Genomic DNA, 15,732 nt, shown 5'->3' on the forward strand with positions numbered 1-15,732 from the left:
CATTCACTACATGTACTTTTTTGTGTCATTATGGTTGCTTTTGTGCAGGTTGCCGTCATCCAGGCAGAAGTCTTAGTCAAACAGAAGGACTGTGAAAATGACCTAGCCAAGGCAGAGCCATCGCTGACAGCTGCCACAGCAGCACTGGACACCCTCAACAAGGTGCTTCATTTTCTCAAACAAGACAAAAATCCATCAAATCTTCAGTCATTCTAAAGACAATATAATATTTATAATTATTCTTTAGGTGAATCTTACTGAGCTGAAGGCCTTTCCAAACCCCCCAGCGGCAGTGATCAACGTAGCAGCAGCTGTGATGGTTCTGCTGGCTCCGCGCGGTCGAGTGCCTAAGGATCGGAGCTGGAAGGCGGCGCGGGCCTTCATGGGCAAGGTTAAGCTGTCATCATGTCAATCACATCTGCCTGATTAATGCCAATCTAATTTGTGTGTGGGCCTTGACCCTGGCCCCGTTGAGCATCTCTCCAATGCTCACATTACATCTGGATGGCTCTATGAATATGCTCACTCAGAAGGGGAGCAAGTGTGTCGACCCGCTTCTCAACCTCTAGCCGCTATTAATGCAAGTGGAGCCATAAAAAGATGTATTTGGTTTTTAAAAAGCCTGCAGAATTTAGCATGGAGATAAATTATTTCTTTTCCAAAGGCATATTTTTTTGTCATTTTAAACCTAGAAGGTTTTTGAATGTATTTATTGGTTTATATGAATTGTTTGATAAGTTGAAAAATGTATATGTATCTGATACATACATACCTTTTTTATACATGTTTTTTTTTTTAAAAACATAAAGGACAACATCAGGCTAAAATGGTTATTTTCACTGGGATCCTTAGCGGTGGGTGGGCAACAGGTAAAAAAAAAGGTGCCATTCAGTGTAGAGAATGACAATGATTTTAAAGATAAAGGTTTTTTTTGAAAACCTTTTTACATTCAGGATGATATATTTTATATTTTACTTGCATATTTAAATAGATTCATGTAAGACCATGATGTAGATAGATCACAATATAGTCTATTTTCTTCCAGATCACATCCCTGGTCATATTGTGCACCTATTTAACAATATATGCAAAAAAATAAAAATATAAAATCAATTTCTTTGTAGTTTTATACCAAAATCCATTCATCTTTTCCACCTTTAAAACAAAAAATTACTTATGCTCACATAAGCTAGTACCAACCACTTTCAACAAATAATATCATGACATCCATTCATCAATCAGTATGCAACACAATGTGAAGGATTTGATTTAAATCCCACTTGTAACTGTACATTGCTCAAATGTTCTGTTTCACTGGGGAATATGTCACAGTACAGAAGCTAAAGATGCTCTAACTTCCATTTATCTGGGACTTTAAACAAAGTGTTGGTCCATACCAAGTCCATTCATACATTTCACACAACAACAGAGATTATATAATTTGTGTGGAGTTTAGTGGAGAAAGAAATTAAATTACAGTATAATCCTTGTCATGTGGGACTGTCTCTTGTAAACATAGTATTAAGTTGTTTTGATTTGTAACATGCATACATTCTTTGTGACAGCAACTGATTTTAGACTGGTATCAGCCCAAAATGCCAGTGCAGGTATTAATGTATTCCCTGTATTTTTGTGTACGTCTGTCAGGTTGATGTTTTCCTACAGGCCCTGGTGTCATATGACAAGGAGCACGTCCCTGATGTCTGTTTGACTGTAGTAAAACAGGAGTATCTGAGAAACCCAGAGTTCCACCCTGATCTAGTTCGGACCAAATCTACAGCTGCAGCTGGTCTCTGTGCCTGGACTATTAACATTGTCAGATACTATGAGGTCAGGCAATGTCTTCAGATAAGTTGTAGTTATGATAAATGTTAATAGATTTCTTTTTTCTTTTCTGCAAAAAGGTTTGTTCTTCATTAAGTATGCCTCCTTTTTTGCAGATTTATTGTGAGGTCATTCCTAAGAGGCAGGCACTATCACAAGCTAATGCAGAACTAGACGCAGCAACAGCCAAAATGTTAGCAGTTCAAAAGAAATTGGTGGTGAGTGCCCTGTTATTATTATACTTAATTAAGTCACTTAGTCTAAAAGCTTGTTTTTCTTAATGGTGTCTAATTTCCATGACTTTCTTTGGTTTGTTTCTCCAGGATCTTGATGCAACCCTCCAGAGCTTAACAGCTCAGGTTGAAAGGGCTACAGCTGAGAAAATCAGTTGTCAGGAGGAGGTAACGCGTACCAACCAGACCATAGAGCTGGCCAACCGACTGGTTAAGGGCTTAGAGGTAAACAAGGAGAGATAGAGGAGAGTTTGTTGGTGTCATTGGGGCTGACCTGGCATAAAGTAAACTGTCAATTTGCAGGAGGCATCCATGGAAAGGCGCTGGTAAATGAATTGCATCAGTAATCTGGACTAGAAGTTGTTATGTCCTGGCAAACTAGCCTGACAGTTGTGGTGTGAGTAGAGCAGGCAAAGGGAGATTTTACAGCCTGGCCCAGCAGCATGCTGGGGACTTGTGAGACAGGTAGTGAGGGCTGGACCACAGAAAACGCATGGCTGAACTGGGCAACTGGCTGGCTGAATGGTTTCCAAATGGAGAGGGGAAGAGAGATGGCAATAACACTGCTCTCAGCCAGTGCAGTAGAGAGGTTGTGCATGTAGAGAATGTGTTTCTGTATACGTAAACTGTATACATGTGATGTGTGTGTGTGTGTGCGCACATTTCTGTGCTCATGTACGCGCACAATCTCTAGTTTGTGTAATAATAATAATTCATTCTCAAAGATGTTTTAACAAACTGAAAAAGTATCAAGGGGAAGTTATGGAATATGAATATATAAATGTTGAATGTTGCATAAGTTTGTATAATTTGTTGAACATTATATTCAACTCTTTTGCCTTCTTGTGCATGCCTTTTTTCAGGCTCCAGTATCTATTATCTTTATGGATGCTAATGTGAAATAAAAGATGGCCATTGCAGTGGCCATTTTGCAAGTTTTCTTATTCCAGAAAATAAATGTGGTTTGCATGGAACAGCTTGGCTTTTAAGCATATCAAGATAAATGTTTTGTCTTTATGGCATTGACCTGGAAGCAATAGTGTTCAGACTAATAAATCAGGCCGTCTATATTTAATCATTAACTTACCTCAAAGCCTCAACAGCTGTTGGAAATTAACAATGTCTCACCCCAGACTGAGTGATATTACAGGCAATCCATAATGCATTAGAGTAAAATTATAGTGATTTTTAACTGTCTGAGAATTTATTATGTGACATATTCTAGATCCACAGCCCCTTGTAAGAAAATGCCATGCATGATTTATTGTTGTAGTGCTGTCACAGTCATAGTATTGAAGGTTTAAATGAATGCTAAATTGATGCAGAGCGAATCTACAGCCAAACATCCAAAGCTATTTTAAGGGAATTGCTGCTGTATGCTTTACTGCTTACATTTTTTTAAATTTGTACAATAAATGAAGTGGGAAGTTGCCCAGTGCGTATATTTCCCTGTAGTGTAGGTTCTTCGATTTAAACCGTCTTCAGATGGGCTGGAAGGATTGTGTCTCCTGTGTATTTTTTTAAATGATATTAAAGCCCGGTCTTTGTGTCTTGCAGTCAGAGAAGGAGCGCTGGTCCCAGGCAATTGTTGCATATGAAAAGCAACAGAAAACCCTGTGTGGTGATGTCCTCATCACTTCAGCATTCGTCTCTTACATGGGTTACTTTACCAGACAGTATCGCATGGAACTCCTTAACAACGCGTGGATCCCTTTCCTTCAGTCTCAGAAGGTACAGACTTTGTGTTGTTTAGACTGCAGTTGTTTAGAGAGTAAAAATTATTCTCTCTACAAACATTCACAGCAGAGTCTGTGAACTGGAGCTCATCGTACTGCCAACAGTGCTCCAACTAGAGTGACATCACTCCTCTGTTTCTGTTCCAGGTCTCTGTACCCCTGACAGACGGCCTGGATCCAATCCTCATGCTTACAGATGATGCCACTGTGGCTGCCTGGCATAACCAGGGCCTGCCAAATGATAGGATGTCCACCGAGAACGCTTCCATCCTGACCACCAGTGAGCGTTGGCCGCTCATCATCGACCCACAGCAGCAGGGCATCAAGTGGATCAGAAACCGGCTAGGGCCAGAGCTGAGGGTGGTGCAGATGGGACAGAAAGGGTGAGAAGGGGCTGTATTTTGATTGCAGTTACAATCACTTTTCTAATGTTTCAGTTTGTATTGTTTGTTGTTGCTTCTGTTGTAAATCCATATTTTTTCAGAGGCTAAAACCGTTCCCTCTACCAACATCCACAGGGACTGCTATGGTGGTATACAAATGTGCATGTCCAATCATTTGTTTCACCCATTTGTATCCTTTTTTATTCCGTAGGTATCTAGATGTGATTGAACAAGCCCTTGCCTGTGGTGAAACCGTTCTGATAGAGAATCTGCCTGAAAAAGTAGACCCAGTCCTGGAGCATCTGCTGGGTAGAAACACTATTAAAAGAGGAAGGTTAGTACTGAAACATTACATTTACATTGTTGTACTTAAAAAGATCAAAGATAAAAAATACACTTTTTTTTTTTTTTTAAGGTCCTCTATACGATATTCAGAGCATTAATATAGCATGAAAAAACTATTTGCTATGTAAACATAAGAGGAGTATTGTCTACCTGAGCAGAGAATGAAGTCTCTCTCCCTCTGTGTTTGTTGTAATCTGAGCTTCTCTTTCCTTTGTTGACATCGCCGAGCCGGCCGCCGTGCATGTTTATGCATGTGAGCTAGCTCACACTCGCTCTGCACTGCGCTCACACAGCGGTTACAGCTGATAACGCTGTCCTGACAGATCCAAGCTCCGGTTCCCCACTGTCATCTCTGTCAGCATTGTTGCTGTTGTTTTCACTGTTAGCGCAGTTAGCACCATTAGCTGCAAGCCGTTGCCATGCGGAGGCAATAGAGATGCTCCCAACCTCGCATTTAGCACCTTTAATCCATATTTTATCAGGCAGTCTCATTGAGATTATCATCTCTTTTACAAGAAAGACCTGCGAACAAGAAACATTCACAAGAACACAAACAGCAAAAAAGAAACAACACAACTACACAATAACAAGGAACTAAAAACAGTTACAATAATCAAGAAAAACATCAGATAATAAAGCTTTGAAATCTCCCAGTGGGATGCACGACTCTAGTTCGGGGGCAGTTTGTCAGTTCATTCCATTTAAAAGGTGCATAGTACCTGAAACCAGTTCGTAGTGCGAGCATGAGGGATATCTATGGTTAAGTAGTTACTGGATTGTGTACTGTAGTTAATAGATTTAAATGACAGAAAAGATGCGAGGTAGTTTGGAAGTTTCAACAGTAGAGCTATATAAATGAATAACATGAGATGGCAATTTCTTCTTGACTGTTATCATTAAACCAGCTACCAGTAGTAAATGCTTTGTTTTGTTGGAGCTACACCAAAAACATTTTAATCAATGTACGTTTTTTGTATCCCTGCTGATACACAAGTCGATATGCCCACAACTCGTCCCAATGTGTCTGCGGTGGTAGACAATAGGAGCAGATTTGCCAGATGGTTGAATCTCACTGAGCATTGAAACACCAGTAAGACATGAGTGAATGCATTATTATTGCCCACTCTTTAGATTATAAATGAATTTGCAGCGCGTGTCCTGAATCCCTGAGGCCAACGTATTGATTGGCCCCTCAAGACGGGTGATAGATGTATATTTGTGTGTTCATATTCTTTAGGTGTGATGAATATTGAACAGCTGAGCCTCAGTGTAAAAGCTGAATTGAGGACAGTCATGGTTATGTATAAGGACTCCTGTCTCCCACAAAAAGATGGGCCTGTAACGCACTAAATTCAGTGGTCCTCCATCATTATGGCAAACTCAATGCTGCTTCAATAATTTCATAACGTTGATAAGTGATTTGCTGGCATTTGTATGCATTCATTTATTTGGAAACAGAATAATAACATTACTGACTCAACTTTACACTCAGTAAGATGACTCGTTGCATCTGGATTATTTTAAATCATAATGTGAGGACATATATGCGCATTTTGTATCATTTAATTATTACCTCTAATGCTAATTAAATTTTATACGTTTTCCCCAAACTGCCACTTGGTGATCTGATGTCACAGCTGATTTTCAAACATGACCACTGCTACGTACTGTAATCCACTTCACAAATATAACCGTGCCACCAAAATAGCTGCTCTGTAATTACCTTTGTTCGGTTACCAATTACCCTCAACAGGCAAAATCCAGCAAATTTCCTAAACGGGACAAGCAACAGCAGCATAAATAGAAAATACCACATATTGACATTCTGCTTTGACTTCCCACTCAAAAATGTGTACATCTTTCTTGCTCTGATCTATGCATGAGACATGAATATTGAATATCTTTGGCGCATGTTCATTGAACTTCTTCTGAAATCCTGTCTGTCCAGACGTTACAATTCATCATAGTAAATCTGATTATAAGTTTATCCCTTGTAGATGACCCACACACTTGTTTCTGTCGATGATTAATACAACCTGCTGGGGCAGCCATGATGGATCTGGTGGGGATCCACAGCTGAAGTTCATTAATAATTGGAATGTTGTAGAGTGTGAAGTAATGAATACTAATTATTCCTTTCATGGCTGACGGAAGACTACAAGCCAATCCATCAGCAAGGACTTTAATTTGGTGGAGTAATGGTTCTATCAATAGTACATTAATTCTGGCTTGTGAAGATATAGAGTTGAACCAGACCCAGGCCATGAGGAACCTGTGCCGTAAAATTGGGGCCTTGCCTGACATCCAAGGGGTAATTAGAGAAAAATGAAAAGCCACCAGGTTCGTCAAGCCATCGCTAATTTAATTGAAATGCAGGAACAGATAAATATTGGCTGCTGTGGTGATAATCTTTCATAATTTTTCAAAATTATTTGTCTACAGTGTGAGTGACATTTGGAGCCGGAGTGAAGTTCTTTCCTCTGTTGAGGTTGCAATGCATGAAAGTGAGAGGTCGATGAGCTCGGATGCATAAGGACAAATATTCTATAGACTCATCATCATTTAATCATAATTGAAATGGCCTGCACTGTCCTTTAAAGGAAAGCACTGGTGATATTTCTAATCATCTAGTCGTCATCCAATCATCATTCATGTTTCACTTTCTCACTTTGAAAGTCTATTGATGGGAAGAGCAAATTTAAATCTGCTGCCGTTTTTGCAATTAGATTCTTTGTTCTTGTCAGGCAGAGAAAAAATAATTACTGCTATGTTTTCAGCAAAGTGGTGTTTCATTTGTAAACAATGATTCTAACCATAAAAGTTCACCTTTGACCTTGTAAATAGTAGTTTCACAAGACAATACAAACTCAAATCCCATTTACTTTTTTCTGAAGCTTTTAACCAATACCAGGTTTACTCAGTTGTCATGGAGATGGATCTGTAAACATACAAGCTCAGTAGCTGTTAAGATTTCCTCCTTAATACTTTTAGGACTTCTTGTCCATGCAGCCTTAACAGTTAGGCATGAATACATTTCGTGCTTATTTCTTTGAAGATGAAGAACATGGTTTAAAGCTTAGAAAAAAGCTAGTAAGTTGACGTTGAGTTTGAATTGTTTTGTCAAATAGATCTGCTGTGCAGTAAAGTTTCAGTCAATTACCATCCACAGCAGCAACACAGAAGAGTTGTTACACATATTTTAAACAGTGAGCAACCTCTGGGAGGAGCCAATGCTGAAGTGCCTTAAAGTTGCATTCTTTCTAACAGCCAGCAGGGGGCGACTCCTCTGGTTGCAAAAAGAAGTCTGATTGTATTGAAGTCTATGAGAAAATTACCTTCCTTCTCACTTGATTTATTACCTCAGTAAACATTGTAAACATGAGTTTATGGTCTCAGTGGCTAGTTTCAAGTCTTCTTTAATACAGCATGATGTTCATTTAGTAAATTATGGTCCCATTTAGAGTCAAATAGACCATAATGCAGGGTATGCTTTAGGGCATGGCTACCTTGTGATTGACAGGTCACGACCACGACGCTGTCCGTTCTGGGAGTTGTCCGTGTTTTCGTTTTAAAACTTGAACCCTTTCACAGTGTGTTTTCAGTGCCTGAAAGTTAATTGTAACATTTTGGTCGCCTAAAAATGTCTTATTCAGCATTCGGTTGTACTTAGCTCCACCCTCTTGTGTCACTTCTGGTTGCAAAAAACCAAGATGGCGACGGCAAAAATGCTGAACTCAAGGCTTCAAAACGTCAGTCCACAAACCAATGGGTGAAGTCACAGTGACTAAGTCCACTTATATACAGCCCATGGTATTAAATGCACCTCCTGTACTGTAACAGCTTCATTACAAAATCAGGTGGTGTACTGTTTGTTGTTTAGTGACCTTTAAACAACACGGCAGTCGACAAGTCATTATTGGCTTTCAGCTAATTTTTTTAAATTGTACTCTCCTGTTATCCAGTTACATTCGAATTGGGGGCAAGGAGTGTGAGTACAACAGTAACTTTCAACTCATCCTCCACACCAAGTTGGCCAATCCCCATTTCCCTCCTGAGCTCCAGGCCCAGACCACCCTCATCAACTTCACAGTGACTCCTGTGGGCCTAGAAGAACAGCTGCTGGGACAGGTAGTGTCCCGGGAAAGGCCCGACCTGGAGGCCCTGAAGGTGAATCCTTAGACTGTTAAACCTACTGTAAAGCATTTCTATCGGTGATTTTACATGCAAAATATAAAAGTCTGAATTGTTTTGTGTGCGGTTCCCAAGATGGAGCTGACCACACAGCAGAACCACTTCAAGATTGAGCTTAAGAATTTGGAGGACGACCTGTTGAGTCGCCTCTCTGCAGCCCATGGCAATTTCCTGGGTGATATTTCTCTGGTGGAGCAACTCGAGACCACCAAGAGCACAGCCGCTCACATTCAGCACAAGGTGAGGTTATTACACCAACAGGGTCCTATCAGTTGGGGCATGTGCTTTTTTTTGTCACTAAAGTATTTTCTGAATGTCACACAACAGGAAGCGCCTCATTTTATTGCATTAGCTGCAAATGATGTGTAGTTAGGAATATGTGTAATGAGAGGGTTTTGGAGCATGACTGAGAGCCTAATAGCTCATTTTGTGCAATTGGAACACACAGGTGGTGGAGGCCAGAGAGAACGAGACAAAGATCAACGAGGCTCGAGAACTTTACCGCCCAGCAGCTGAGAGAGCGTCGCTCCTCTTCTTCATCATCAATGACCTCAGCAGGATTAACCCCATGTATCAGTTTTCTCTCAAGGTGAAACCTTTACCCCTGAAGTGTTCTCAGGGGACACTCATCGGGGGAAAAACAATGCAATGATTTTTTTAATTAGAGCTGTTTGTAAATGTTGTTTCTCTTTGTGATTAAGATTTTAGGCACAGCCCTGTCCGTACAATTCAGCTTAAAGTTGTGCTTCTATGCCAAAACTTCAGCATTAGGGTCTTGTCTATATGTATGTATTCCTTACCACAGCACTGTCCTCCCTTTGGTTGTCTTCCAGACCTTTAACTCAGTGTTCAACAAAGCAATGGAGCATGCCGAATGGGACGAGGATGTGAGAACCAGAGTGCACACCCTCACCGAGGCCATCACCTATTCTGTATTCCTGTACACCAGCCAGGGCCTGTTTGAGAGAGACAAGTTAACCTTCTTGTCACACACTGCCTTCCAGGTGAGGGACTCAGGGCCGCCTCAAAGGTGGGGCCTCCTGTCATCCTCATCAATCAAAGTACTTTTCTGCCCCCACATTAACTTCAATTAAAAGCAGTCAGCAGGACCATACGCTGCTATTGATTACCTCTCACACCTTGCTCCGCGGCTGCTGTTCAGACAGTTGGTTCTGACAAGGGGGTTGGTTCTGATGGCATAATGCAATTATCTGTCATTGCGCCAACTGTTTTCATCTTTAGAAATTGTGCTGCTCTGAAGGCTGTCCTTCACGTGGCCATTTCACATTCAGGAGCACTTATTCAGCCTGTGCGAGTTTATGCGATCTCCTTGCCAGAGTTTTCTTGCAGTTTTCAATTGTTGTGGAAATGATTTAAAGGAGATCAATACAACATAGATCATTACAAACTGCTCTTGGTCCTTCCCCTCAGATTCTGCTCAAGCAGGGCCTGATTGATGCTCAAGAATTTGACTTCCTACTGCGTTTCCATGTGGAAGCTTGCCGAGTTAGTCCCGTGTCCTTCCTCTCACCACACGCCTGGGGAGCCATTAAGGTACAGTCAAGGCTATTAAATATGTGATATAACATGTTAAAGGGTCACATTTTGATTCTTGTTAGCCATCAAATCATCGCTACATACCTTATGCTACTGGTTTTATAATATCTGTTATTTGGGTATAGACCATTTCTACAATGGAGGACTTCAATGGACTGGACAAAGACGTGGAGAGCTCACCAAAGCGCTGGAGGAAGATCGTTGAATCTAGTTGTCCTGAAAAGGAAAGACTTCCCCAGGACTGGAAGAATAAAAGTTCCCTCCAGAAGCTCATCATTCTCAGAGCACTTCGCCCTGATAGGGTGACCTATACACTAAGGTAAATAAATGACCAGTACATTTGTGTTTGTAAGGGCTGTATATCACTGAGCTTTTCCGACTATGTTTCTTTGCAGGAACTTTGTGGAGGAGAGCATGGGAACAAAATATGTGGACGCTGCCAAGCTGGAATTTGACAAGTTGTATGAGGACAGTGGCCCCTCGACCCCTGTGTTCTTCATCCTCTCACCTGGAGTGGATCCACTCAAAGATGTAGAAAAACTAGGTACTGCAGTGCGTATATTGTTTGTTATGTATACATCCTGATCACTTGGTAGGGATAATTATTCTAAATATTCTTTCTGTGCAGGATTGAAGCTTGGATTTTCCATCGACCAGGGCACTCTGCACAACGTCTCGCTGGGACAAGGACAGGAGGAGGTAGCTGAGAGGGTTCTGAGGAAGGCCTCGAAACTTGGACACTGGGTCATTCTGCAGGTACTGTAGGAAGCAGTATTGTTCAGCGACTAGGTTACTATAGCGACTCCAGGCTGCTCTTCCAGCGAGCCTGTAATGCAACTAATGATATTATCTCACCCCCTGAGCAAGGAAATAAACTCAATTTGGTTCAATAAAAACCATAATTGGCTAAATCAGCACCACAAATGCCTCATTTTAAAGGGAGAAGCCTGCAGCCAAGTGAGTCACTGAAGGTTTTCTTACTAATGGAGAGCATAGCAAGATATCTTTTAGCATGTATCTTTTACAAATGAACTTGAATACATAAAAAAAACTAATTTGTTAACCTATAACATAATCTGCCTAATCTTTTTGTCATATTTTCAGAATGTACACCTGGTGGCTCGCTGGCTGCCCTCTCTTGATGCTCTTCTGGAGACAGCAGCAGTGGACAGTCACCCAAACTACAGGGTGTTCATCACTGGGGAACCTGCACCGAGCCCTGAGAAGCATATTATCCCCAGAGGAATACTGGAGAATGCCATCAAAATCACCAATGAGCCCCCCACCGGCATGAACGCCAGTCTGCATGCAGCCCTCAACAACTTCAATCAAGTGTGTTGAAAATTGTATATAATTTCTAAAAATGCGTTATATTTAGGCCTGCAACCAAATATTATTTTCATTGTTGATTATTTTCTCGATTATTCGATTAGTTGTTTGGTCTATAAAATGTCAGAAAATGGTGAAAAATGACGATCAGTGTTTCCCAAAGCCGAAAATGAAGTCCTCAAATGTCTTGTTTTGTCCACAACTTAAAGATATTCAGTTTACTGTCATAGAGGAGTAAACAAACCAGGAAAATATTCACATTTAAGAAGCTGGAATCAGAGAATTTTAACTTTATTTTTCTTAAAAAATGACTCAAAGCGATTTATCAATTATCAAAATAGTTGGAGATCAATTTAATAGTTGACGATTAATTGTTGCAGCTCTAGTTATATTTGATTAAAATACAAAATATAAAATAACGAGTGTATCATTCACTGTAATCTGTAATTCTTACCCTCTCTCTCTCTCTGTTCAGGACACTCTGGATATGTGCTCCAGAGAACAGGAGTTCAACTCGATGTTCTTCTCCCTCTGCTTCTTTCATGCTTGTGTTACGGAGCGCCGTAAATTTGGTCCCCAAGGATGGAACCATAACTACCCCTTCAGCACTGGAGACCTCACCATCTCAGCCAGCGTCTTGTACAACTACTTAGAGGCCAACACTAAAGTAATTTTTACCACTTTTTTTTAAAGACAATTCAACATTTATATTTTATTCACATTATTATTGATAAAACTTATAATTTGTTTTTTTTTTTACTTCTACTTTCTTAAGCTGTGTAAATTGATAATGATTATGGTGTTTGCTGGCGGCGTTATTGTCAGACAGGGATGTTGAATTACAGTTCAGTGTATCCAATTACTTATTGAAATCTTTTGTTCCACTGCTATTTGTGAAAAATGTTCAGTCTCGTCTTTTTTTTTCCACATTTCTTCTCTTATAACTATGAACACGCAACCTATAATTTAGCTTTATTTCATGGAGACAAAAAATCCATTCTTGGGGTGCTGCACCCCTCACAACTCCTAATGCATTTCTCTTAGAACTCCTATTACTCCGGTCACAACCAATTATGTCTCCTAGGTATTCTGCCCTCCAAAAACGAATGTCCTTCATTATGTTAACCAAACAGTAACCTGTATGTGCGTATACAGAGAATTCATTAGGAGGGCAATGAAGCGTTATCCTAAATGTAATTACATGCAGCCAATGTGACAGTTCACAACGCTACATAAGTGATCACTGCAATTAGAGCTGATGAAGGAAGCAATTTGCAAAACAATACAGGTACAAATGATTGTGAACCTCCAGCTTTTGTAATTTGTTATGAATCACAGGTTCTTTTCTTCCTCCTTCACCCTCACGGATCATAATCTCCCGCTGAGGAAAAGACTCTTCTGTCATACATTAGATCAGTGTGTGCAAAGAAACATAATTTTGTTGCATTTCCCTGCCGTTATCATTATTATAAGAGCTCATTTGGGAAGAGATCATATAGTTACTGCTTGAAGTTCAAAATGAGGAATGGAATAAATTAAAAACTATTTGTGAGATGATCCTGAATGATAACCTGGAAATAATTTTTCAGTTTAATATACTCCTAATTATTTAAATGCAAAATGTTTTCTTATATTTGCATTGTCCTATCAGTCTACAGACTATGTTTCTTATAGTCCATGCAGGTGCCCTGGGAGGACCTGTGTTATCTTTTTGGGGAGATCATGTATGGAGGACACATTACTGATGGCTGGGATAGGAGACTGTGTAAGACCTATCTGCAAGAGTTCTTGCATCCAAAAATGGTAAGTTACTGTTGATGTTGCCATGTAAGAAGAATCTAATAATTTGTTTGTGTGTGTGTTTGGCTTCAACAATACACAGGTTTAATTGTATAATTTTCAAGGTTTGAAAAATCACTACTTTTTTAATTTGCATATACACTCAACGTCCGGTTACATTCTTTTTTACTGTGCCAAATAGTAAAGAATATCTACAGAGTGGTTTTGAACTTCTTGGTGTTGTTAAGGTAAAGGGTGCCCTCTTGGGATGTAAACCTAAACTGCAGTATTGCACTTTAAGTCATTGGCATTGCTGATTTTTCCACCCTCACTTTGCTGATGTTACCTCTCTGTGTGGCAAATTTGTCTGTCAGCTGCTGCATGAAAGTCCACTATACTGTAAGCATTAATAGGTGATTATTCTTTAGCATGTGTGATGTTGATAGACGCTTCATTTGGAAGTTTTCAGTTTCTCTCCTGAAGGACTGATTAACCCTCTGCCAGTTCACCTTTTACTACCAAGCTAATAGACATTGTTTCTCCAAAAATGCAATCACGACAATCAGACATCAACAAATGTTTTTTTTTTATTGTGGGTGCAGCAACAGGTTTGCTGTCCATCATATTGAATTCTCAAACACACAGGCTAAGTTTTGCTTGCAAGATTGATGAGGGCTGTTTAGGTTGAATGTTCATTGTCACCATTTTTGCTGCGTGTTAAATAGTGTGCTCTATGTGTTTTCATCTTCTCAAAATGTCAATTACCGTAGTTTGAAGCGGAGCTCTTTCTGTGTCCTGGGTTCCTGGCCCCTCCGTTCATGGACTACAGTGGTTACCACAGTTATATTGACGAACATCTCCCATCTGAGAACCCCACTCTGTATGGTCTTCACCCGAATGCTGAGCTCGAGTGCCTCACTGTCACCTCAGACAACCTCTTAAGGACTCTGCTGGAGCTGCAGCCACAGGACTCCTCCAGAGGAGAGGGGGCAACTCAGAGCTCAGAGGAGAAGGTGTGGGGGCAGAATGAATCATTATTGGGGAGGGGGGAAAAGCAGCTGAGAATACAATAACCTACCTACATAAATCACCTTACCATGTGTATAATTTTTTTCAGGTCAAGTCTGTCATTGAAGACATCCTTGATAAGCTTCCCGAGGAGTACAACATGGCAGAGATAATCACAAAGACAACAGAACGAAGCCCCTACATTTTAGTCTGCTTCCAGGAGTGTGAACGCATGAATCTTCTGCTGGCAGAAATAAGGAAGTCCCTTAATGAGCTGGATCTTGGCCTGAAGGTGCACTCTACTGTGACATACACTTTTTTTTTTTTTTTTCTTCACTCAAAAATGGATCAATTTATTTTTTACTTTTCAGAGCATGTTTTCTTTGTTTCAGAAACAGCAAGTTAAACAAGTAGTTAAAGGGTATATTGGTCATCTAGGGAGAAAAAAAATAAATAAATTAATATAGCAAAGTAACATCTCTTGTACAATACAAATACTTTTTCCACTTCATAAGGGATACAGTAAACTAACAACTATCCTACATGAACAAAAGCACTACTTTAGTAATGAAAAGTCTTTCCACAACATAGAAATATAGAACTGAAAAGGAAAGAACATGGGAGCTTATACATCAATTAATGCAATTATTTGATTGTTAAATGTGTTCATGGTAGTGTTTATGGTATGTTAAACATCAGGACTTTTTTTTTTTTTAACCAATTCACATAAGCAGTGCAAATTGTTGAATTTCACATATCTCTGCCAAACCTCCGATATTCAAAATGACACAAGCAAAATCAGTATATATTAGTTGTGCAAAATTATTTCAATGTCTTCATAAACTTTGAAATAAGTAGTGTGTCAGCTATACTGTTAATTTGGACTGTGACATATACTTAATACAAAATATACACTTTTTATGTCAAGATCCTGTAGCATTAATGCTGATTTCTTTGTCCACAGGGCGAACTCACCATCTCCTCCAGTATGGAGACTCTACAGTCGGCCCTGTTCAATGACTCTGTTCCCGATTCATGGGCCAGACTGGCTTATCCCTCCACTAAGACGCTGGCACAATGGTAACTACTCCTTTCTAATAATACTGTATTCTTTTCTCCACATGGCCTTTCTTATCTCCTTTTTATTACATGGCTTTGCTGAATACTCTTTTCTGATTGGTCAATCACTGCATTCTATGGTCTGTTATTTCATTAAAGCAGACCGCTGCTTTGTAAAACAGATTGCTATGGACGCAGTTCTGATGTCAGACTCTGGCGGATCATTTTTGTGATAAATTATTGATTTCTGAAATAAGTAGCCATGTAATACGCAGGATAATGTACAGC

The 15,732-nt window shown here is 39.9% G+C and overlaps 1 protein-coding gene across 1 annotated transcript in view; it reads left to right on the forward strand.

The window, feature by feature from the left end:
* Positions 1-15,732, forward strand: part of LOC141779208 (dynein axonemal heavy chain 11) — a 45,494-nt gene that overhangs the window by 26,042 nt on the left and 3,720 nt on the right. The window contains exons 58-79 of the mRNA XM_074653913.1: positions 49-162; positions 248-391; positions 1,648-1,830; positions 1,941-2,042; positions 2,148-2,282; positions 3,615-3,788; positions 3,941-4,176; positions 4,388-4,510; positions 8,484-8,688; positions 8,788-8,952; positions 9,161-9,301; positions 9,546-9,716; positions 10,144-10,266; positions 10,395-10,588; positions 10,665-10,813; positions 10,898-11,025; positions 11,374-11,601; positions 12,074-12,265; positions 13,273-13,401; positions 14,148-14,390; positions 14,495-14,677; positions 15,350-15,465. Coding sequence (XP_074510014.1) covers positions 49-162; positions 248-391; positions 1,648-1,830; positions 1,941-2,042; positions 2,148-2,282; positions 3,615-3,788; positions 3,941-4,176; positions 4,388-4,510; positions 8,484-8,688; positions 8,788-8,952; positions 9,161-9,301; positions 9,546-9,716; positions 10,144-10,266; positions 10,395-10,588; positions 10,665-10,813; positions 10,898-11,025; positions 11,374-11,601; positions 12,074-12,265; positions 13,273-13,401; positions 14,148-14,390; positions 14,495-14,677; positions 15,350-15,465 — 3,578 coding nt within the window. The remainder of the gene's footprint in view (positions 1-48; positions 163-247; positions 392-1,647; positions 1,831-1,940; positions 2,043-2,147; positions 2,283-3,614; positions 3,789-3,940; positions 4,177-4,387; positions 4,511-8,483; positions 8,689-8,787; positions 8,953-9,160; positions 9,302-9,545; positions 9,717-10,143; positions 10,267-10,394; positions 10,589-10,664; positions 10,814-10,897; positions 11,026-11,373; positions 11,602-12,073; positions 12,266-13,272; positions 13,402-14,147; positions 14,391-14,494; positions 14,678-15,349; positions 15,466-15,732) is intronic.

The sequence above is a fragment of the Sebastes fasciatus genome, chromosome 12 (assembly GCF_043250625.1).
Source record: "Sebastes fasciatus isolate fSebFas1 chromosome 12, fSebFas1.pri, whole genome shotgun sequence".
NCBI classification, from domain to species: Eukaryota; Metazoa; Chordata; class Actinopteri; order Perciformes; family Sebastidae; genus Sebastes; species Sebastes fasciatus.